The sequence below is a fragment of the Pogona vitticeps genome, chromosome 4 (genome assembly GCF_051106095.1).
Source record: "Pogona vitticeps strain Pit_001003342236 chromosome 4, PviZW2.1, whole genome shotgun sequence".
NCBI lineage: Eukaryota > Metazoa > Chordata > Lepidosauria > Squamata > Agamidae > Pogona > Pogona vitticeps.
This window is the reverse complement of record NC_135786.1, coordinates 208,436,208-208,460,033: the sequence shown is the minus strand read 5'-3', so window position 1 is coordinate 208,460,033 and position 23,826 is coordinate 208,436,208. Positions and strand designations below refer to the sequence as shown.

Sequence of the window (23,826 nt, the reverse complement as noted above, 5' to 3'; positions counted from 1 at the left end):
CACCCACCTTCCCTTGCAGCCCATTAACACTTATTTGGGTGCTTCTCCATGGTGCCGACCGAGACTTCTTCAGCCAGCATGAGTATTTGGAAGGCCTTCTAGAAATCTTTTAGGTGAGACAGCCAAGACATTTATAGTACAATCCAATGGATATTTCCAGAAGTCAATTTCTTTCTGCCAAATGGAGCTTATTGCTAGGTAAGCCTCTTTGGGATGGCAGCATGAACAAATCAGGGATGCTCATCTATCTATGCAATTGGCACTTGGCAACAGGAACTATAGAAAAGAATTAGTGCATTAATCAGAGAAAATATTTATTTACAGGAATGCAAAAATTATATTACAACATTTGGAACCAAACCATCATGAATGATTTACACAAGAACACATGGATCCATGTAGGGGTGCAAAGAAACTTCCTACCCTACTTGTTTAAAATGATTGTGGCTTTATAAAGACTGTAGAAGTGTAGATAGGTCATGTCACAGATTGAGGGTTCATTCCCGCTTTAGAAATCACTGTTGTAGACAAAATCCCACACCACCACTTAATGCAAGGATTTATAAATGTAAAAACCTGGTTGTTCTGATCAGATTGGATCGAATGGATGTCACGGTTCAACTGCGCTGGCTCTGTCTTTCCTGCACACACAGTGAGTGAGCACAGTGCTCAGCGCAAAGCAGAAGCCACCTGGCTCAAATTCCACATGGCTCAGGAGTAGAAGAAGGAAAAACCCTTTCATTTTATAATCATTGCTTGCACTGCAAAAGAGCCTACTTTGGTGCAAATGCTGTAATAAAGCAACGGAAAAGGGAGCACATATGAAGGTGCTGTGGCTTAAGGTGACAGCATATGCTTTGCATACAGTTTCAGTCCTTTAGGCTTTAGTCCAGTGGTTCTTAACCTTGGGTAACCCAGGCGTTCTTGGACTGCAAATCCCAGAAGCCCCAACCAGCATAGCTGGTGGTGAAGGCTTCTGGGAATTGCAGTCCAAGAACACCTAGATTACCCAAGGTTAAGAACCATTGCTTTAGTCAAAAGGAAGCTTTACAGCATGAAAGACCTCTTCTGGGGACAGCTGCCAATCAGGACATACACTACAGCACGAGACAGACCACTGGCAATTTCTCATTGTGGCTTAAATCCAACATGACACTTGTGAAATTACCTAAATTTTCAGGCCTCTATGGCCGCAGAAAAACTTGTGGTAGAGGATTTCCCAACCCTCCAACAGCAGGTTTTTGGAGTACTGCAGAAGCTATAGTAGGGAGGGAAGACTGTGTCCCCCTCATGCTGGCTTTTAATGCTAGCAGATGTGTGGCCATTATTAATATGTCAAGGTGACTGAAGAATCCATTTTTCTAATTCGGGTATATCTACATTTTGGTTTTTAGGTTATTGGAACGGCAAGTTATTCTCTTGTCCGTATGTCTCTTTCATGTAAACTGTATGAATAACATGGAAAATTTGCTTTCTTACTAGCAAGCAGTACACGTGCTCTGTATGGCAGCTGAAAGATCTGTAGTTGTTATTCATGCCAAATGCTTGCACTTGTTTGAGATGACACAGCAACACATTGATGGGAAATAATTTTTCAATATTTAAAAACTGTAAAAAAAACCCAACAAAATTGATCTCCATGAAAATTACTCTTGAATTGTGTTGACTATAGTTTATGACTGTGAAGATCTTTTTGGTTTTTGAGGGCCAGGACTGTGGAAGGCACACACTTAGTGAATGCATGTTACCCCATTCAGGCACACGTCACCCCCATTCTCAACAGACAAGTACTCAGTGGTTTAGGCATCTGGCTGTGGAGCCAGAGGGTGGGAGTTCAATTCCCTACTCTGCTCCTTTCAGATTGATGATCCACAGGGTCCCTTCCAGCTCTGCACTTCTAACAGACAAACAATACTAACAGGTAGATTTGAAAGTATGAGCAGGGAGTACTAGCCCCCAGCCTCTCTCGTTATTTCCATGTGGTGAAGGACAATCTGAAGAGGAGACAGTCTACAGTGGACCCTCTACTTAAGGAATTAATCCGTATTGGAACAGTGGCTGGAAGTCGAAAAGTCTGTAGGTCGAATCTCCATTGACCTACAATGCATTGAAAACCGATTAATCCCATAACCAGCGGTTTTTATTCTAATTTTTGTTCCATTTTGGTTTTTTTCTGGTCTGTAAGTCGATTCTCCGGCTTCAAGTCGAATCTAAATTTTGCAGCCAGAGAAGTCTGTAACTCGAAAAGTCTGTAAGTCGAGCCGTCTGTAAGTCGAGGGTCCACTGTACTAAATATGGCCTCTTCATGTGATCATATGAAATGCATGGAGAAACTCCACAAGTAGCAGCCAGTTTTCCCTTCAGACAATTCTTTGACCTATAGAATTAGTGACCCATTGTCTATACATAACATGGCTATATGTGAAAGAATGCGCATCCAGCTAGCAACCTGCCAGTGTTATGTATGCTCACTGACAGTATAGGACATCCTCTGGACCAGTTTGGAAAAATTACTTTTTTGGACTACAGTTCTCAGAATTCCTAGCCAGCATGGTGCATGAAGTACAATTCAAAACGTAACTTTCCAGACTTTGCTCCTGACCATTGGAAAGGGACTTAATAATTGTAAGAGCCACTTAATAATTTTACTTGCATAACTTCCTTACATGTGCCAACCATTTAAGAACATATTCTAGCTATGGAAGCCTAGTGTCTTTATGTTGTTATGAATCACAACTGAACTAGGGTGGTATGAAAATATGAGAACAAAAGAGATTTGTGCTATTTTATCTTCAGAATTCTCAGGTCAATAACTCATTGCCTGGAGGAAATCTAGTCATAGCTGAAGAATGCCAGGGTACCTGTAAACACCTATTTGCATATGAGGGAAAATCCATTAGGTTTTTTGGGTGGTTGGGGGAGTTTATTTGGGGGAACTACAGAATGAAATAATGTGCAATCTTGGGAAGAATTCCAGTTTCAAGCATTAATTTGACAGAGCCTAAAACCTCAGGCATGAGAAATAATGACAGAGAAACACAGTGTATAATCTAAGGCCCTTTTTGCATCTTGCTGCAATGTCACAGACTTAAACAGGAAACTGTCAATGTTCAGTTAGCCTCTTCTGGGAAAAAACACCCAGTTAATTTGGGGTAATTTTACACCAGACAGACTATGGTACATAGATGTATGACTGGAAAGCTGAAAGGAAATCTATCATTCATAGCACTAAAAAGTCCAGGTAATGGCAATAAAAAAATGGGCTAATTTCAAAATCAGTCTTATTGAGATGAGAGCTATTGAAATGAATGGGACTTACTAATCACAGCCGTGCTAAGTTCCTTTGATTTCAGTGGGCCAACTCTTTGTAGGATTGGATGTAGCCCATGGATTACAGAGTAGATATGCAAACAAGCCAGTCATTCAACATGGCAGTAATTTTTCATACTTATCTTTCTGTCCTATCCAGAGTGTGATTATTAAGGCAGAGGAGCAAGAGAGGGGAATTTGTAATATAATAAAGCATAAGGGTACAATTTGAGAGTATTGAAATTAATTATAATTCCCCCTGCAATTGATTTGAATAGTACATGTATTGTGCACGAATCTGGCATACAGAAATTATATCCATTATCATGTAATGCTGTACTGAAAAATAACCCAGTCATGAATATTATTTGTCCTTCATTACAATCCCATCTAAGAAACACATTTGCTTTAAAACAGGAATATAAATACAAATAATTAAAATACTATTCAATATGTTCAATCATAAATCTTTGACGATCTCATTTCATTATGCTGTAAACATTTAAGTGCAATATCACCTGACTTTAAATATGATGAACCGTAAAACATGCTAATCATAAAAATAGCTTTTACAAATGTACATATGTATACAGCGTTCCCCTCGTTTTAAATATGCCTTTCCTATTATCATACAAGTAGTTGGCCTTATCTGACATCAAAATTAAAAAAATAATACCAATAATTAGCCAGGAGAAAACACATTTACAATCTAAACCATAGAAATCTGACAGTTGTACAGCTTTAGAACATATAAGAAATGGAATTTCTAAGTTTTGAATGGCAATGTCCATTTCAAAAAGTAAATTCAGTTGTTCATAAAAACTGAGTCAAACGTGTTCTCAGCCGGCAAGAAACAGCAGGTCACATTTCACACAGGGAAGTCAGTGAATTCTCTTCTCAGTTTCGAAGAGAGCTGGATGTTATTGTGAATTCATTTGATCTGTAGAAACTACAAAAGAAATAGCATATTTTAGCTGAAAGCATTTTAAAGATGAGACAATGAGAGGAGACAGTGACTCTAACTCAATGTAACACAGGAGGACTGCCAATAGATCTCCTTGATGTCTTTCCCCCTTGTTAAAAAGTAACTCTGGGAGCTGGTTTTGGATCTGTTCCCGGATTTGGTGCAGGGGTGGCTTTGCCCTTTCAGCCACATCAGTCTTTCCATTCAGATTGCCTCATCAAAAGCAGCTGTTAACAATGGAGAGAGAAAAAAATATATGAGCCTTTGTCTTTCTCCAGCATTCACCGCCTTCCACAATGTTTTGAATCATATGACTCTTTAGTGCAAAGCTGCTTATGAGTGTTTGAAACTTGGTCAGTATTCAATATAAATGATATAAATGGTCCATTTTTGCAAATCAGCTCATTGCCACAAAGACTCTGTAATATCATGGTTGTTGTGGGGTTTTCGGGTTCTTTGGCCGTGTTCTGAAGGTTGTTCTTCCTGACGTTTCGCCAGTCTCTGTGGCCGGCATCTTCAGAGGACAGGAGTAGGAACTCTGTCCAGTCCTCTGAAGATGCCAGCCACAGAGACTGGCGAAACGTCAGGAAGAACAACCTTCAGAAAATGGCCAAAGAGCCTGAAAAACCCACAACAACCATCAGATCCCGACCATGAAAGCCTTCGAGAATACTCTGTAATATAACCTCAACCATAACATTAATTACCAACATTATACAGTGGTGCCTCGCATAGCGAGGTTAATCCGTTCCGGATTAACCTTCGCTATAGCGAAACATCGCTAAACGGAATTTAAAAAGCCATAGAAACGCATTGAACGAAATGGCTTGAAAACTCACCGTTAAGCGATGTTCCTCCATAGCGCCGCCATTTTCGCGCCCTCGGTAAGCGAGGGCAGGGCGCGAAAATGCGGCACGGACCTTCCGGTGGCCATTTTAGAACCGCCGATCAGCTGTTCTCCCCCGCTTCGTTATGCGATATTCGCTAAGCGAATCGCTTAGCGAATATCGCAAAGCGAAAAATCACCATAGGGGCCATCGCTGAGCGAATGCTCCAGCGATGGCCCAGAGCGCCTCGTTAAGCGATTTCATCGCTCAGCGAGGTGTTTGTTAAGCAAGGCACCACTGTAGTGTTTTAAATGTTATGGCTATATAAAACCACAGCGTGTTCACAAAAATAGTCTACTCTGAGAAGAGCAGACTGTTAGTGCAAATACTAAGTTCCCATTGTAAAAAAAATAAGTATACAATCATGTAGCAGGCTGCTTGACCCAACTTCTTGAAGCATAATAATGGAATCACGGAGACAAAAGCATCAGTGTTTTCTGTGCGTAAGTCAAGAAGCCAGTAGGACTGTTGCCATGTCATCCCAGCTTTGTAAACATGCATAAGTGCATTGATTTTTTTAAAACTGATGTCTATAACTGCCTTTCAATTATTTATAGTGTGAGACTCAGAAGAAGGATTGCATTGTCTACATGAAGTGGTGCATCCTTCCCTTCTCTTAATCTCCCTCTTGGATCAAAGACAGTCCCCACAGTAGTTACGTAAGTGGTGCTACAGCTTTCGCAAGAATAAAACCAGTGGCAACATTTTCAGCTCTAAAGAACCGTGCTCTTTTTTCCTGCTTTCTTGCTTGATTGTCCCTGTCTATTATACAGAAGACAAATACTGATAGATTTTCAGATTGCTCGTGGAAGATTTATTTATAAAACTGTCACAAGCACTAAAAAGCTTCCTTGGGTATGTTTACAAAAGAGTATTGTCAACCATCGGGATTCAAAATATAAATACCTCTTGGTATTGAGAAGTTGTGATGAACATTTAGTAATCTCAGCCACACAAGGGAAAATAGCTATGAATTTTACCCCTGAAGGGGATACTTGCTCTCTGATCTGTTTTAACAGGGTGGGAAGAAAAGCTTCCATCTGATGCACTGTAAACCACAGAATAATAGTGCCTTTATCAGGGTCAGCCAAAATGTCAGAAAATCACAAACAACTTCAGCATCTTAAGACACCCAAGTATTATAATTTCCAGAACGCCAGCTACCCTCCATACTTCCAGTGCTATGGATAGCTGAAGCGACCGAATACTTATTTTGATTTCTTCTTCCTGCTCAGTTCCATATAATGTGGCATTTTAAAAACATATACATACAGTACATGAGATGACTAATGTATGCAAAAATAAGTTATTCTAGAAATAAATTATCCTCCTGTTGAAGATTATATAAAAAATTTATGAGATCATATAAATGACACACTTATAACAAAAAAAAGATGAAATCTAGTTAGCTTTTAGAATATCATCTCATCTCTTCATAATGAAAAACATCACATGAAAAAGAAAATTCATTTTGCTTTAAAGAACCTAGATTATGAGTAAAAGCATAGGTATTGTACTGGTATGTCCTAGCTAGCAAACTCTAGAATCATGAGGCTAAGGAGTTGGAAGGATCCATGTAGGGTCCAACCCCACTGCTTATCAAGGGAGACCTACTTCTAGAATTCTATACAGATGTTTGGCAGCCTTAGCCAGGCAATCTTTTACAAGGGAGAGCCCACACCTCCGCCCAGGAAACTGGTTCCATTGCAGAACAGTTCTTACCATCTGCACTCTACTGTTCTGCAACTTCAGACCATGAGCTCTAAAAGAGTCACAGAAATCATCAACCCCAGAATTCTATCTTAGGGAGGTCACAGCAGTAGCTTATTTTGCCCAGTTGGAGCAGCCCAGGTATACAAGAAGGTAAGCGCCTTGTAGAAAGGTGTTTACTCTGTCCTGGCTTAACGCACTACCTTCAGCAGTGCAGGAGGGACGGTATAAAAAGACCCCCTGGGCAGAGCGCCTTTGCCCATGTGGAATGGAGCAGATAGAAACAACTGAACATGTCCTGTTGTAGTGTACATATTATAAGGACCTGTTTCCCCTTTAACTGGCCGATTTCCCGGCTGTACAGAGCAACAATGTATGCATGTGCTGATGTCTGATTCCAATCCTATGTTTACACATAGTGTTGCCAAATTCTTTACCGCTGCTACGGGCATTAGAGAAAGGATCCTAAAAGTGGATGAGCCTCCGTAGTCAGAGCATGGTTTGCTAGACATTTTGGAATTGCTTCAGGGGAGATATATTGACACAGTTGTTGTTTACCTCAGAAACAACTATTGCTTTTTATCTGATCCCAATATATATTTTAGATGTTTTATTTGTGGCTGGTCTTTTGATCGTAATAAAGTTTTATCTATCTATCATAGAAACCATGAACTGAGATTCTGGTAGATGTAGTTCAAAAAAAGGAACACTTCAAAACTCTGCTCCAGAACAGACAATACAGTAGGATCCCCTTAACTATGAGATCAGAATCCGCTGATTCATTAAGCCATGGTCTGTTAATATTAAAAATATTAAAAGAAAAACCTTAGAAATATATGTTCCTAAAGATGAAGTCACCAGAACTGGCCACTAGAGGGACACCATAGCATTCCTTATACAGTAATCCACATTTTTCAGCATCTGCTGTGAGGAGGGTTTGAAACTTATCCCTCACAGATACAGGGGTTCTAATGCACTGGATTAAGTGAAAAAATAGTCTGGCCTGGAGTGAGCTAGCTTCTTTTGTCCAGAGCTTTTTAAATTCATTTTTTTTCTTAGTTCTTTTTTGATGATAAAATGCCACTTGTACTGCCTTATGCCCACACAGCTAAAATAGTACTGTAGGTCAAAATGTTATGACTAACAATGTTTTGAAGGTTAAGGGTTCAAAAAGGCACAAGGTACCCTCACTGGAAGAAAACTTAAGGAAAAGGGAGATAGGTGTAATTTCCATGCTTGAGTAACTTGCACAATATTCAAAGAGGGATATTTTCTCAGGTGGTTTCCTCCAAGGCACCATAAAACATATAGGACATATGCTGTAAAAATTATTTGAGAAGGAACTGGATAAACTAGAAGTAGCTGAATGTCAAAGAGCTCCTAGGGGAGCCTGAAAAAAAAAGTATGTGTATGTGAGAGAGAGGGGAAAAAAAGAAGACAGGGAAAAGTAATAGTAGCAATGAGGAAAGAATATCAAAACTGAGGAACAGAAGCTGCTTCTAAGTAGGGCACTTGGGTAAAGAATAAAAGGAATACATTTTCTGCTTTAAGTTTGCGTAAGTCGAATGACAATGAGATTTTGATGGGAATTGAAAATTAGTGGCATGAAAGTTCAAGCAAGGATCAATACATCCTTTGGATTTCTCCCCTTTATAATGATTTTCCTGTACCTGATATTAACTAACTCTACCATTAAATTTATTCTCAGTCATACTTCACTTTTCAACAATAAATTGCCAATTGAAAATATAGCTGTAAAGATGCATTATGGGATAAAAATTGCTCAGATGCTCAGGTGTTCATATTTAACTCCCTATGCTTCTCTCCATCTTTCAGTCCACAAACTCTTGTACATGAACATCCTCCTCTACTTGCCTTCCGCTATAAAATATAACTGCATCAAATCATTCATTTGAACATCAATGAAACAGGAAATTCTCCATTAATCGAGAAATCCAAAAATGATAAAAAGCAGCTCTTCAGTGTTGATATATAAATAAAAAATATTAATAACCTCAGAAAGTCAGCAGTTTCATATGGTAAAGACAACTCCTGGTTACTTTCAGGCGAAGATTAAGAATGTAGAATGGTTTGAAGATTGCAGCCTTATCTGGTTATTTAAAAACGGGTTAATTTGAACATATGACCTGTGAAAGAAGGCTTGATCAGACAGGCATTTGCCCCACTGTTTGGTCTGCTGTGGGGGCAGGTTGGTTTGCTCTTTTTTCTGGTGATCAGATTAACTGATTGCTAGAGCAGACCAAACCTTCTCCAGAGCACCCCTACCTGAAACTTTCTGAGCAACTGTTCTATTATTTTATTTGGTGTGGGTAGTGACAGAACAGCCCACAGTCACTTCTCAAGAGTCTGAAAGGTTCCTTTACTTAGTTTAAATCCAACTGTCTCCCCAGCCCTTCCCCAGCCATGATGGAACCCGTGTCAGTCCCTTGGGGCAACAGCTAGACACTTTGTAAAGCTGGCAGCAACACAGGTACACAAGTTCTCCCCTTGTTCTCACAGTAGGCGTGCTCTACTCTGCATGCAATCACTGGGAAAAGACCAAAATTGAGACTTACAGCTGTGAAAGCTGCTAAGGTTCCTTCTGCTCTTAATTTCTGGTATCACAAAGTGGCTTAATTGAACACTTCCCCTGCTCCTGCAGAGGGGCAGGGGAAGTGAACGTGTTAGGCCATCACTGATATGCTAAATCACTTAAATTAAATTATTTTTTTTTCTTTGCCTTTGTATGAAGTATCATTTGAAACTTCAGCTGCAGGTAGTTTCTCAATTGACACTACACCAGGGGTGGGCAATTAATTTCTATAGGGGGGGCACATGAAAAATCTGAACTGTGTTTGGGGGCCAAACAAACTTTATTTAAAAATAAAATGAAACAGTGATGTTATGATTGTTTTTATTTTAAACTTGCTAATCTTTGCAAATACTAAAGAGGTTTTTTGCAGTACGTTAAAGATAAGCAATTGAGCAACTTTAGACAAAAAGCTATAAATGGTTTTGATGTTCAAAACTGTCTGTGGGCCTGACAGGAGTGGCTCACAGGCTGAATGTGGCCCTCGGACTGCACTTTGCCCAGGTCTGCACTACACAGACGACAAAGAATTTTTCTTTTTGTTAAAATTAATCTTTGTGATTCAGTGCATCAGCAATGGTCTAACACGGGCAAAAACATGTTTATGCCCCTGCCCTTCCACAGAGGAGCAGGGAAAGTGTTTAATTTACCAGCATTGAACAAAAATATCCAATATTCTGAGGTGGCTCATTTATTAAGCCATTTCACAATACCGGAAATTGAGCTGCTTCTGGTTGGTATGTCATTTAGATGCAAGGATCACACTAAATGGCATATCGCTCTTCCCCCCTGACCTCAAGCAGGGGGATCACACCCACCTGCACCAAAAGGATCAGTGTGATTGCACCCAGGGTTCCTGTCCTACCATTTCAATGTCACTCTCTCTACATAAAGAAAGACAGTATGAAGAGGAGACTGCTGTCTGTGTTGTTGTTGTTTAGTCATTAAGTCATGTCCGACTCTTCGTGACCCCATGGACCAGAGAATGCCAGGCCTTCATGGATTGTCGTGGCGAAGGGGCTTGAGTAATTCAGAGAAGCTATGGGCTATGCTGTGCAGGGACACCCAAGACAGACAGATCATAGTGGAGAGTTCTGACTAAACGTGCTCCACCTGGAGCAGGAACTGGCAAGCCACTCCAGTATCTTTGCCAAGAAAACCCCATGAACAGAAACAAAGGGCTGTCAGTGTACCGAACCTATATTTTTCAGGATCCCCATCCGTGTGAAGAGGCCCCATACATTGGAGAGATAGCCTCTTGACATGGAAATAATGACAGGCAGGGAGAGGTCTAGAACTCTCTCTGGGCTCACATGTTCAGATTAGCCCTGTTTTGAATGGCTGAAGAGGGCTTGTATCAAACATTATTGTTTACCATTTCTTGAAGAGTCTCAGACATCAGCTGAATCCCAGAGATCCAAACAGCCAATCCTAAATTTAGCTTTAGGTATTTCTGAAGTGGGATATGTAAATAATAACAACAACAACAACAACAATAATATCTTAGATATGTGCCTCATGCAACTTTTCTGGGGAATGTAAGGCACAACAATCCACAGAAGGATGCAAAGACTGATCCTATTTAGAAAGTAGCAGGACATAGTACATTTCAGGCTCATAATATCAAGGCTTGGAATTTTATTTTATTTTTTAAATAGCTTATTAGTGTTATTAAGAAGGAGCACATACTCACTACTTTATGATTAACATTACTGTTGTTGTTTTTCCATAATTCTTAATTATTTTTCCAAAAAGTACTTTAAAAATAGCCAATTATTTCCCACGCACCCCACAAATGCATGTTGCAGTACTAATGCAGAATTTTATGCCTACTCAGGGCTCATGGCTACATTTTTTCCTGTTTAAAAAGTAATGACATTAAATGTCCTTAACATTACTTACTTCCACATAACTTTGTTTCTCATAACAAATTATCTTCAAGTTGTGTCAGTCATGCTCTGAAAGTGCATGACATGGTTCTGTGGGCGAAGTCGGATCAGTGGCCTAGAATTCTATGTTTATATTCCTCAGAAAGGCCCAATGAGGGCAGAAAGATAAGGCCCATCATTTGGAGATCCACTTTTGTGGAGGTCCCCTCATGTATCTGTTGATAGCCATTGATAATTAGGGGTCACTACAAAAAAATTCTGGAATATAAAACCGTGACCAGGAGAGCACATGCTGTAACGCTGACTTGAGAAGACTGGGTCCTTGCTTTGTAGATTTAAATGCAAAGCTAAGGAGCAACCTCATTTTTCTATCCTGGGTGTTCCTGAAAAAGTGAAATGTCAGGTGTTCATGTTAGAAATAAATTACTTAGTTCCATTTCTAAAACAGGGTGAGGAAAATGTTCTCAGCTGGTTCTGTTCACTGGAAATCAGCACAAAGGGGATTTGGGTGTATAAGGAATCCTATTAAAACAGTGAGAGAAATACGCTTAAATCTAGCACAATGTCTTAGACATCTGCCCAGAATAACTGACAGACAAAACGAATGGGCTGAAGGCAACGGCTTTGCAGCGGTTCATTTATATAGAACATGAACAATAAACTCATTTTGTACTTCATGATATATTTTAGCCCCTTTTTTCTTGAGGTTTATTAGTCCCAACATATTCATCTTTGTCAAGTGTGCCACTATTAATGCTCCCCTCCCTTGCTTTTTCAAGTACACAATGTATGCCAATATTCATTAAGGGAAGAAACCTTTCATCTGTACCAGTATGACTAAAACTGTGGTGTAGGCTCTAGTGTCACAGGATTCATGGAAAGAGATAGATAAAGTCCCAGGAAATCATAAGATACTTAGGTAAGCTGAACCTTTTTTCTCTTAAACATATGCAATGCTTTGAAATGGCTTGATCCACAAGAGATTTGGGAGGGTAAAGGCATACCTAATATCAAATTTTTTAGTCCTAGTTGGGGAAAAGGAAACATGGTCATAGCCATATTTTCTTAAAAGTGAAATCTCCCATGTGTCTATTCAAAAGAACATCCCGCCTCTCAGTGTCACATCTTGTGATGTTTATTCAAAAGGTCCCAGGATCAGTTCCTGGCATCTTATTGTTGTTATGTCCTGTTAAGTTGCTTCTGACTTACGGCAACCTTCACAGGATTTTCCAAATATGTGAGATATTCAGGGAGTGGTTAACATTGCTGGCACCTCCATGTACTCACATGGTGGAGTGAGGATTGAAACCCAGGTATCCTGAGTCCTTGTCCAACTTTCTATGCACTACATCACATTGGCTCTCTCTGACATATTAAAAGATTTCAGATAGCAAATAGGGAAAGGTGCCTGGCTGAAGATATGGAAAGCTGGTTCCAGTAGATGTGGACCAAGCTTGAAGGATATAGCAGGAGAAACAGAGAATACTCAGGCTAGAGAGGTCACGCTGGCTGGAGATCAAAAGGAGATTTAGTTCAAAACAGTAGTTTTTGCAAGTTGTGGATGAAACAGTTTTATCCCACCTCTCCAGATGCAAATTCCAGAGAAGAAGGTGTGTTAGTCCACAATCTGTTACAGCAAAAACAACAAAGGGTTTTGTACCACATTAAAGATTAGCGCATTTTAAACTCTAATTAGTCTTTAAGGTGCCACAATTTTTGTTGTTTCAGCTGAACAAACTCTTAGAGCAGCTTACAAAGATCAATCCTACCAGCGTTCCTTCCCTTAGGTTTACAATCTAAACAACAAGTAATTAATCATCTGTCACCTGCATTGTTCATAGAGGGCAGTAATTATTTGCTATGATTCAAGTCCAGACACATTGATAATTGATAAGTATTACCAGTTTCAAACAAACAAAGGAAAGCCAAGATAAAGGGGATTGCAGTCACAGCTGCTAAATCAATACACTATTGGAAACACTGCCTTTGGAATGACTTGAATAGATTTCACTTCAGACAATAACCGTTACTATGTACACTGCAATATTTATCTGAAATAACTGCTGTGCAAGAATTGCATGAAACAGCAGGACAAAAAATTCTATAATTTAGAAACTACTGTCATAATAATTTACTTGACATTGACTTTTTAGCTTTGCTCACTGTTTGTAAGATATACACAGGCTTCTCAGTCAAGGAAGCATGTCCGTGAATTCCCCAAACTGGAACCATCCAGTTCTTTCGGTTTTCTTACACTATATTATTTATTGTGGGGCAGAGCAAAAATACTTTGTGATGTCACAGTAGCAGCAGCAGGTCAGGCCAGTGTTGGGAGCAGGGTGGAAATGCTTCTAGATCTGCTGATTGTGAAATTGGGCAGGTCAGTGGAGCTAACTCTGTAAAGGGGGCTAAGAATAGGCAACCACCGAAACCATGGTGTCTCGTTTCTTTCCTTAAAATATTTCCCCTTCTTCCATTATTTTAATAGTGTGAAATGTTAGTAAGATTAATGAAGCAATTTTTCATTTCTTTATTTCTGTATAAAGAACACTCCAGAGTGGTGGTGGTGGTGGTGGTGATGATTATGATGATGATGATGAAGAAGAAGAAGAAGAAGAAGACAATGACAAAGACAAAGACGACTCATGGGTGACTGATACATTTGGTGAAAAAGAAGCTGATAAATTAAGTGGGGAAAAACCTGGTTCTATTAGCAAAACAACAAAGACAGGGTGGGCAAATCTGGTGAGTCCATGAGAGCAGGGAGGCGAGATGGAGTCACCTCTTGTCCAAGCACCATCCATTCCAACAGAGAAAGGGGGGGGGGAAGCAGAGGAACAGAGACGACTGGACCCAAGGAGACAATCTCCAGAAATTCCTCTAGGGAGGTCACCAGGGAAGAGATGTCCAATGATCAGAGGGAAGTAGAAGAGTTGAGGGAACAGTCTGAAAAGTCAGGAATGGAAGGAGGAGAAGATAAACTGTCAAGGGAGGTGGAGAAAGGAAAGATTGGTGGGAAAGAGGATATAAAAGAGAGTGGAGTTCCAAGGGGTGCGTTTAGCAGGAGAAAACGAGAACCAAAAGTAAAAAAAAATCCTTTGCCCAGGTTAGCAATGGATTTAGCTGGAGAACCCCTGGACACAGAAATATGAGAGGCTGATGTTCCCAAGAGCAGAGGCTGAGAGGAGAGCGGTAATCCCTCAAAAGCCATCATACTAGGGTGAGAAAGAAGTCTAGGAGTGGGGATGCAGGCTGAGAGAAAAGCCCGTGTGGAGGAGAGAAGAGAGACAGCTAGATGGAGGGCATAGCAAGCGATAGAGAGGAGAACCTCAGAGACCACGGGGCGTAGTAAAAAGGAAGGGAAAAGCGATGGTCAAAGGGAGCCCTTGAATCCTTGCTTTTCCCTTCCTTTTGCTAAACTCCATGGCTTAGCAAAAGGAAAGGAAAAGCAGGGATCAAATTTTCTAATTTGGGGTTAGAAAAGGGGGGATGTCTTATACATTAGGTTGTCTTATAAATGGAAAAATATGGTAGTTTCACTGAAGTTCCCACAATAAATGTTAATACTTTACACTTGGAACCTGAGTCCATGTATGAAGAATCCAAACTGGGAAAAGGAGTTAAAACCAGTGATTCAAAACCCAAACCCTAACAGTCCAAGAGCCAAATTTCTGCCCTGAGGATACATCATGGGTTACAGCAGGAAGAAACCACCTGCCTTGACCCTTCAGGTTCCTAGAATCATACTTCAGTTTTGTTTTGTTAAGGGAGGCTGGGGGCCCTGGCCTCTGTTTTATCACAAAATTGCTAGAGGCTTCTAGGAATGGAGAATGACCTTTTCCCACCATTTTTTTCCAAGCTGGGGAGTTGAATGGGAGGATCTGGTGACTCTGGCAGAAATGGCCCAGGGGGACATACAAAGCCACAGGCTATAGGCTAAAGGGCTACAGCCTAAAATAGAAGATTGATAAAAGAACAGCTGGATAACTCAGTGGCTGGTATCTCGCTCTGGAGCCAGAGGTTGGGAATTAGCAGGGGCTGGACTTCATGATCCATAGGGTCCCTTCTAGCTCTGCAGTTCTAAGATGATGATGGTGGTGATGATGATGATGGCGGTGCAATTAACAGTTCAGCTGAGCACCTCTTCTAGGAAGCACTTCTTTAAAAATAAACCAGACTACTCTAACTGCTCAGTCATTCCACATATCCTTTCACAATTTCAGTGCCATTATGGGGATATTTTCCTTTTCCAAACACTTACACACAGTATAATGCACTTCTACCTCAGAGGCTGAAATACAATGGATTACTTTGGTATCAAATGCCATATAAACCAGGACTAAATTCCTGCCTCCTTTCGTAGCATCAGAAACATGGTCTGAAGCAAAGGCAAATGGAGAAATAAATCATGGAAGCAGTATGCACAGCCCACAACCCCTGGTTGCTGAATGCCTAAACAGGACTTTAACCCAACTCAAACCATACCTATGTCAGACACATAATCGCATTTACTTGAAAATAACTCTGATGGATCCCACTAGAACTCACTTTAATGAATGTGCTTAGGGTAACAGCATTTCAGTCTGATTCACAGCTCAGCTACAACACAGACCAATTTAGTCATTGCTGAAGGGAATGAGATGAAATCAATTTAGCGTCTGACTGTACACACACTTGGTCATAAGTCTCCCTGTGTTTCTTGAGGGTAGGGCTCAATAATGTGTGCACAGGACAGCAATTTTATTCTCACTTATTTTGTCTTGAAGCTTTTCTTGGTGATAAAATACAGTTCATTTTTTTCTATGCCATATTTGCACGAACAAGCAATTCAGTGTGGACAACATGGTGTCCTATCTCCATGTCATAAAAAGTGATGTGATTAACCTTGCTTTAGGGGTGACAACTTAGCTTTTATAGGCCTCTTTGAAAAACAACAACCCCGGTGCAGCTCTGTTGGAAAGGGGGGGGGGAACACACCACCTGAAAATACCTTTGTCATGTCTCATATTTATAAAATAGGAGAGGAGAATCAGTAAAACTATGAAGTATTGTGACGAGGACAGAGAATTAGCTTGCTTGTACTTTGCAGATTTCAAGTGAAAAGTACAAGCAAAGTATCTGTTCACTGTTTCACAATTTTTTTGAAGAACAACAACAACAAAAGGCAGTTTGATAATTTGTGTTCTTTTCTAACACAGATCTTGCCTAATTTTGTTTAAGAAGAGACAAACAAGCAGCAAGACCATCCTCTCTACACATGTTAGTTTTTTGTCTCTTCTGTTATTTGGGGACAATACCTGGTGGCTTTACTTAAAAATGTTGTGGGTCCACTGTGTGAACTATTTTCTAAATAGTGTCATCATCAGATCCAAATTAGAATGGCACATCTCTAGGATGCACACCAGCGTCATGTGGTCAGTGGGCTACATGCTCCCCAACACTGTTACTACATTCACATGGGGGGGGGGAATAATTTAAAAAAGTAGTTGATCATTTGTGACCTCCTAGTCATTTCCAATTAATCTGCAGGGGCCAGCATGGCTCGAGGGGGATCCTGGGGCCAGAAAAATACTCCTCAGATGTTTCCTGAAAGGCTGGAGCGATGTTGCCACTCATGGTAGATGGTATGAGACAGATAAGCCAATCATAAAAATAAGATTTGGTACATGATACCCGTCCTCCTGTTAGTGCAAATATCGGGTTGTGGTGTTTTTAAAAAACCAGGCACCTTGATAGACATTGTTGGAATGTGTGAATAAGAGCACATGCAAGGCTGGCGTGAGGACCCAGTATCTTTATGCCAGAATCCTGACAAGACCCAACAATGAAGTATAACCTTGCCCCCCCTTTAAAAATGTATCCAGCCTGGCACGTAGAGCAGCATCAGATTGCTAGATCTAGCAATCATTTTAATATCCTTCAGTACCCTAGGTATAACAGTGTTTTTGCCTAACAGATCAGTTTGGGAAACAGAAACGATGACGGACATAGTATAATAATGTGTCAAGCTCCTAAGGATTTTGTGCTATGGTTACTTAATATTTTGTCTATAATTTAATTTAATGGTATACTTCCTCTAGATCCATCAACAGTAGCTTCCCTGAACAGTGCCCATCTCCTGCCCTTCTACAGGTCTTCCTCCATACATCCTAAGGCCCTGTTCTGGGCTACCAAGGTCTCTGATCACATGGAGAGTCCAATAATCAACCTCTCTGTAAAAGTGAGAACCTGTGTTTGACGGTTTAACCACAGAGCAAAGCAATGTGCCATAATCTTAATCTGACCTTAAAATCATAGTAATTTGTCAAATTATAAAGAACATAAAAGAGCCCTGATGGATCAGACCAAGAGCCCAACCAGCCCAACATTTCGTTCATATAGCGGCCAGCCAATTATCTACCAGAAGGACATGAATGAAAATGCAACTGGATCCTCCTATTTGTGCTGCTCAGTGACTAGGAGCCATGGATTCTTCCTATCTCCCTCTAGAAAGCCCAACTTGTCTGCTATTGCTACTTCTTGGCAGAGATGACAAAAGTCCTAGGGGCTGAGCGAGAGTAAGTTCTTAGTAATGGTTATGAGAACTCTGCATCCCACCAGTGGTACAGTATATAGATCACTGGGTCAGAATCCATGTGGGTAGAAGACATGCAGGTAATAAACGTTTCAGTACAATTGACAACATACTATTGTAGACAGGTAAGTTAGCATACTACTGTGCAACACAATGTAGATCAAGTTCACTAAGTCTGCAACAACCACAGAACTCTTTTGTTCCTCTCTGTCCAGGTCAGCCTCCCAGAAAAAAAGGGCCAATTAGATAGTGTGCAAAGGTGACACCAACAGAAAGGCAAAATACAAGTGGCCCATGTACAGCAGCTTCCATGTCTGAGCATCTAACAGAGCTTTTAACAGTGTCATTATTACCAGCCTCACAAATCAGTTTTTAAATATATAGTTGTTTTTAATTGCTTACCAGCTCATTACTTCCATCTTCATCAAAATCTTCCTCAATCCCATCAGTCATCTCTTCTCCATCCCCATCCAGTCCACCTTCAATAGGCTCTTCTGTAGAGTTATCGGCATTCTCTGATATGCATTCCTCCTGGATCAACTCTGCACAGTCCTCTATCTGTTTCTTTTGGGCTTCTATAAAGAAAAATAGGATGCAGATACATCCATCACTTGTTCTGGAAATGGAAGTACTGTATGTAAGACAGAGTATGTAAAAGTATGTTAAAAACATATGCTTCCATCTCTTATGTGCTACCTGATAGGTTATCCAGGACAGAGGCTATTGCACTGAGATTTCTTTTGTAAATACTGAAAGGCTTGTGCATCCCTACGGACACATTAGGCTTGCATCCTTTTGACAGCAGGTCCCTATGCTGCACATACACAAACACCCTTCTAAAAGTTAAATTCGTTTGTCAGAATCAGGCCACTGTCTATTTATTGACTTCTAACCTATCCTTTATCAGCAAATCTCAGAGTAATGTACAATCTTTAAAATCACCTTAAAACAATGTTAAATAATTCAAAAACTTTAAAACAATTTAAAACACTACAGAACAATGAAACCATTCCAAGAAAACAAAACTTGCAAACTAAGGGATTGGAAACAAAGCTGTGCCTTCACTATACCCCAAATATTTAAGCAAACAGCCGGTTTTGATCTGGACCGAAAATAATAGCAATACAGTATTGGTATCAAATGGGCCTCTAAGGTGAGAGTATTTCCTAACCAGGGTGTCACAAACAACATTACACCTATTCTATAGTGTGTTACAATTTCCATCTCACTGTAACTAATCAAAGATGCTAGGGGAGGGATCCTATGGGAAACATGATAGCATTAGAAGGGAGGCGTAGTTTTTTTTTCCCAAATGGAAGTGGAACCGAAGCAGAAATTGGCAACTTTGGTGTGTACAGGGCCATAACCATGGCAGGGCAACCAAGGCTAAGCTCTCCTCTGCTCACGCCCCTTAGAAGTGATGAGCTAATGGCAAGCAGCCCAAGCTCATCCACGTACAACCAGAAGCAAAGCACCAGGGGCTACCACCCCACCAAATTATGCTCAGTCACCCCCATAGCAACCTCCTGGATGCCAGAAAAAGAAAGAAAACTAGTGTACATCACTGCAGAAAAAAAGAGGAAAGACAGTGGTTGCAGTTCCTTGCTCTACTTTGGCTGCTGGTTTCAAGAGGAGTTTCTGAGAAGCAAGGCATAATGGGAAGGGCAGTTTCTGAGCTAATCTGTTTCATACCCCCTGGAAGCCTCAGGAACTACAAATCCCATAATGGTTTCCTTTTCAGAACCTCTTAGGGCATGGAGCAGACTGTGTCTCCCATTGCCTTCCTGCCACTGAAATTTGGTGGCAAATTATTCAGCTGCATTTTGGCTGCAAACTGATACGGTCAGGCTAATTGGAGGATTCTAGGAATAGCAGTTAAAATAAAGTAAAACTCATCCACACCGAACTACTTTTGGCTACTTTGAATAATTTTGTGTAAAATTCTTTCATTGCCCGAAACAAGGAGGAGTAAACAATGTGCTGTCCTCTGAAGATGCCGGCCACAGAGACTGGCAAAACGTTAGGAAGAACAACCTTCAGAACATGGCCAAAGAGCCCAAAAAACCCACAACAACCAAACAATGTAATAACTTTTTTTAAAAAAATAGGAAAGATTTTATACTGCTGAACCTGGATAATATGGGATTTAGATATGTTTTGAGATCTTCTAATTGGATGTTAATTTCAAATCCATTTAATTTGTTAAATGCTTGCTCCTAGCTTTTCTTGAATAAGAAAAAAAATAATTTGCATTATGAAACAGAATTACTTGGAATATTCACCAATTTTTAAATGGCAAAACTTCTGAATAATTTCCTTTTTAATACGAATCAACAGCATGAGGATTTTATATAAAAACTGGAAACAAACAAATAGTGACAGAAAACTGAAAGCTTTCATTATGTTTTACATGCATGACTAAGGTTTGTCTCACTGATTTTAGGAAACCTATAAAAAGACAGGAAAGTAATGTGTTTATACTTCAATGTCTTCTGCTAATTAATTCTGTGCTTTAAAGCTGGCAGCAGCAGACGTGGGAAGATGCAACCAAAATTCCTGAGCTTATTCTTGAGCCCAACATAGGAACTTCTCCGCTAATTATAACTTGGATATTCAAGCCACAGGAAGAAAAGGACAAGAGATAAACTATGTATCTAGATATATTTTAATAATTAAAAGTTGAGATGAATATGAATTCTGTATCTTAGGGACTTCTGTATAGAAACAGCCAGTACCAAATTGACAAGCACCATTTCTCAGCTGTTCTACCACCTCAGAACTGCTTATTTTGTTTCAGCTATATTTTAAAGTTGAGATGAAATCTTTTTAGTGGGAACCTGGAGCAATCATCAATCTCCAACACTTTTTTGAGATGTTTTCTGAATGTTAAGAAATTCAAAATGGCTATCATCATAAAAATTGTTGCCTTCATTGTCATTAACCAGAGATGGGGTCACCATTATAGTGGATAAGGTAAAGGTAAAGGTTCCCCTCGACATTTAGTCCAGTCGTGTCTGACAGTTTCCATGGTCACGTGGCAAGCGTGACTAGACACGGAATGCCGTTACCTTCCCAACGAGGTGGTACCTATTTATCTCCTCGCATTTACATGCTTTCGAACTGTTAGGTTGGCAGGAGCTGGGACGAGCGACGGGAGCTCACTCCGTCATGTGGATTCAATCTCATGACTGCAAGTCTTCTGACCCTGCAGCACAGAGGCTTCCGCGGTTTAACCCGCAGCACAAGCACGTCCCACTATTATAGTGGATAGGAACTGAATATTTACAAAACACACACACACTAATCAAGAAATTTCCCAACCATCCTCAAGAAAGGTCAGTGATTGAAACAGTTTGTTAATAGGTTAAAGCTACAATTTCTACTCCATCTTATTTTAAAATCTAAATGGCAGCCTCCACTCTCCATTCTTTAGATTGAAAACAGAAGAATTTGTTGTAACTGGTGTTCCAATACTCCATTTGAAAGCAGACTCAAGGTATAAAATGTGCCCCATCCCCGGCCATTTGGGGTGGGGAAGGAATCAATAACAGTTAAGTAATGTGCATGTCAAAAATAAGCCCCACTTGGGAGTAAGATATACTCCCAGTTAATAGCTCTGAAATATCTGAAAGAGCAAATTTTGAGCAAGGAACTATTTTGCAAAATCACATCTCCTTGAATGAGTGGGTCAGTATTTTTGGTTAAAATGTTTCTCCTCAGTCTCAGGAGGCATATACAGTAAGGGCGGAAAAATGATTTTTAGAGTTGTGGGTTTTTCGGGCTCTTTGGCTGTGTTTTTTAGAGTTGCTTTGTATAAATAATACTGATGACATATATCACTACATTTCAAAATTAAAAAGGCATAAGTTGTTTTTTTTTTGGTGAGTGTACATGTCATTTAAAGTCAAGGTCAACCACAGCTGTTCCTAAAAACCAGGCATAATGTTTTGACTCTTCTCTGGTATAGTAATTGTCTTGCAGCATGCATTTGCTGTGTATCTGCTGGTGTTAATGTTACTGGTTTTGGTGCAGATGTTTTAAAGAGTAACTAGACAGTTCTCTGTGCTTCGTTGTGTCCCATATGAGTCAATAATTTTTTTAGGACTGTGTGAAATAGTTGATGTCTAGTGCAATACCATGGCCTTGGGCACCGAATGACAACCTAGGCATGCTGGAACAGCATCAGTCCTTTACATCAAACATGATCATGAGGAGCAACACTTGGATGGTGTGCCACACTGTTCAGCATATGGGCTGTGGCAGCTCAAATACTACATGGATATGGCATTCTAGACATTTAACCCATCATCAGCTGAACTATTCTACACATAATTTTATGTTTTGGATTTGTAAGTATATTTATTCACTGAAATATTTAAAGTATATACATAACCAATGGTAATGCCCAGTGAAGAGTATGTAATATTTACTGGTTCCCTTAGCCAACAGATGATGCATCCTAGACACAAAGATGCAAGCTACTCTGTGTGCCATTGCAGCTGTGAATATGTGTGTGAGGACAGAAGTTTTGTTCCCCTAGAATATTAACAGCGACTTCAATGTATACCAAAAATGACATCACATCAACAGGATTTCCCTCCAAAAGATGTATCCTTTGGGAAGGAATAGCTGGGAATGTCTTGTGACGTTGCAGGTACATGTGCTAGGGGTGGATATCCATTCACAACACGGATATAGTGACAGGAACAAGACAGCACTGCAAATCGAGATGCCAGAATATGTAGACATATTCAATACAGTAAAATGGATATGTCTGACATCAGAAACAGCAATACACAGATGTTTAGGACACTCTGCTACTGATCTGAAAGAGTCTTTCCTAGGAAAAACAAATAAAGGGAAAATTACAGTAACAAATAGGTACGGTAAAGACAGAAATAAGTCTCCACAAGAAGAGCATGGTAGAACAAAAGTAACCATTATCGTGTAAACAATAAACAGGAACCATAGCTTAAAGAAAGTCATGAAACTGACCATAGAAAAAGGCATTAAATGCACCCTTACAGTAATCTTTGTCTTATATAGCAGTTCATAGATTGGGATATTTTTTTAACTCCACATTTGAACATACAATTTCTCCAAAATTTTTCTCACCACAGAAGTGACAATATGATTGATAACTTCACACTGGATTAATTCACCCTTTAATGAGCTGTCAAGAAGTATAGATCATTTTCACATACCTGCTTCAGCCTTCTGCTGCTTTTCAATCTTCTCCAGCCTTCCTAGCAAAGAGTCAATTTTTGTTTTGATTTGTGTTAATTCCTTCTTGATTATTTGCAACTCGTCTGACTTCACTGAGTGGAAAAAGAATAACAACAAAGAAGGTACCAACCATGAAACAAATCATAATTCAAAAGCAAATGAATTTCATGTTGTACACTGCAAGGTATAGACCTTATAATTTATTTCTGTAAAGCCTTATTTCTTTAGTGGGGTATAGGTCCCTTTCTATACACAGTATAATATTTATAAATTATACACAGGATTTAGCTTTCCTTTGTAATATGAATAGAAGATATATTTTGATATTTGTTTTTTTTCTGGTGAAAAAAAATTGAACTGGTGAATTTTATTCAATTAAAAAGAGTATTTGGATGTGCCTCTGGATTTATTCCTAATCTGGATGCCTGGGTCATTTCAGGTTTTTTTTGGCAGGGGAAAGGGACTGAAATATTCCTGCACCCACTAAGCTTCTAGTTTTCATCCTTGCCCAACAAATCTATTCAACCACTATTGGGCTCTATTTTTCATAACTGATGTATAAACAATATGCCATCCCAAATGTTCGTAGTAACTGAGATGATAGCATTATACCCTACAGCTAATGAAATTTTGTTTTGTGATGAAATATTTGGAAGAAAACAGTCAATTCAGAGTGA

General features: G+C 39.8%; 1 protein-coding gene across 11 annotated transcripts in view; it reads right to left on the bottom strand.

Annotated features, from left to right (window-relative positions):
* Nucleotides 1–289: 289 nt before the first annotated feature.
* Nucleotides 290–23,826, bottom strand: part of RALYL (RALY RNA binding protein like) — a 333,458-nt gene continuing 309,921 nt past the window's right edge. For 6 of the 11 annotated variants that reach the window (XM_078393571.1, XM_020808105.3, XM_072999077.2 and 3 more), the window contains 3 exons: nucleotides 23,128–23,241; nucleotides 18,326–18,498; nucleotides 3,259–4,500 (listed from right to left, as the gene is read on the bottom strand). In XM_078393571.1, coding sequence (XP_078249697.1) covers nucleotides 4,465–4,500; nucleotides 18,326–18,498; nucleotides 23,128–23,241 — 323 coding nt within the window. In that variant the 3' untranslated portion in view covers nucleotides 3,259–4,464. Of the gene's footprint in view, nucleotides 4,501–18,325; nucleotides 18,499–23,127; nucleotides 23,242–23,826 lie in introns of all 11 variants that reach the window. The other 5 variants (XM_078393572.1, XM_072999079.2, XM_078393573.1 and 2 more) reach the window with 1 other exon arrangement.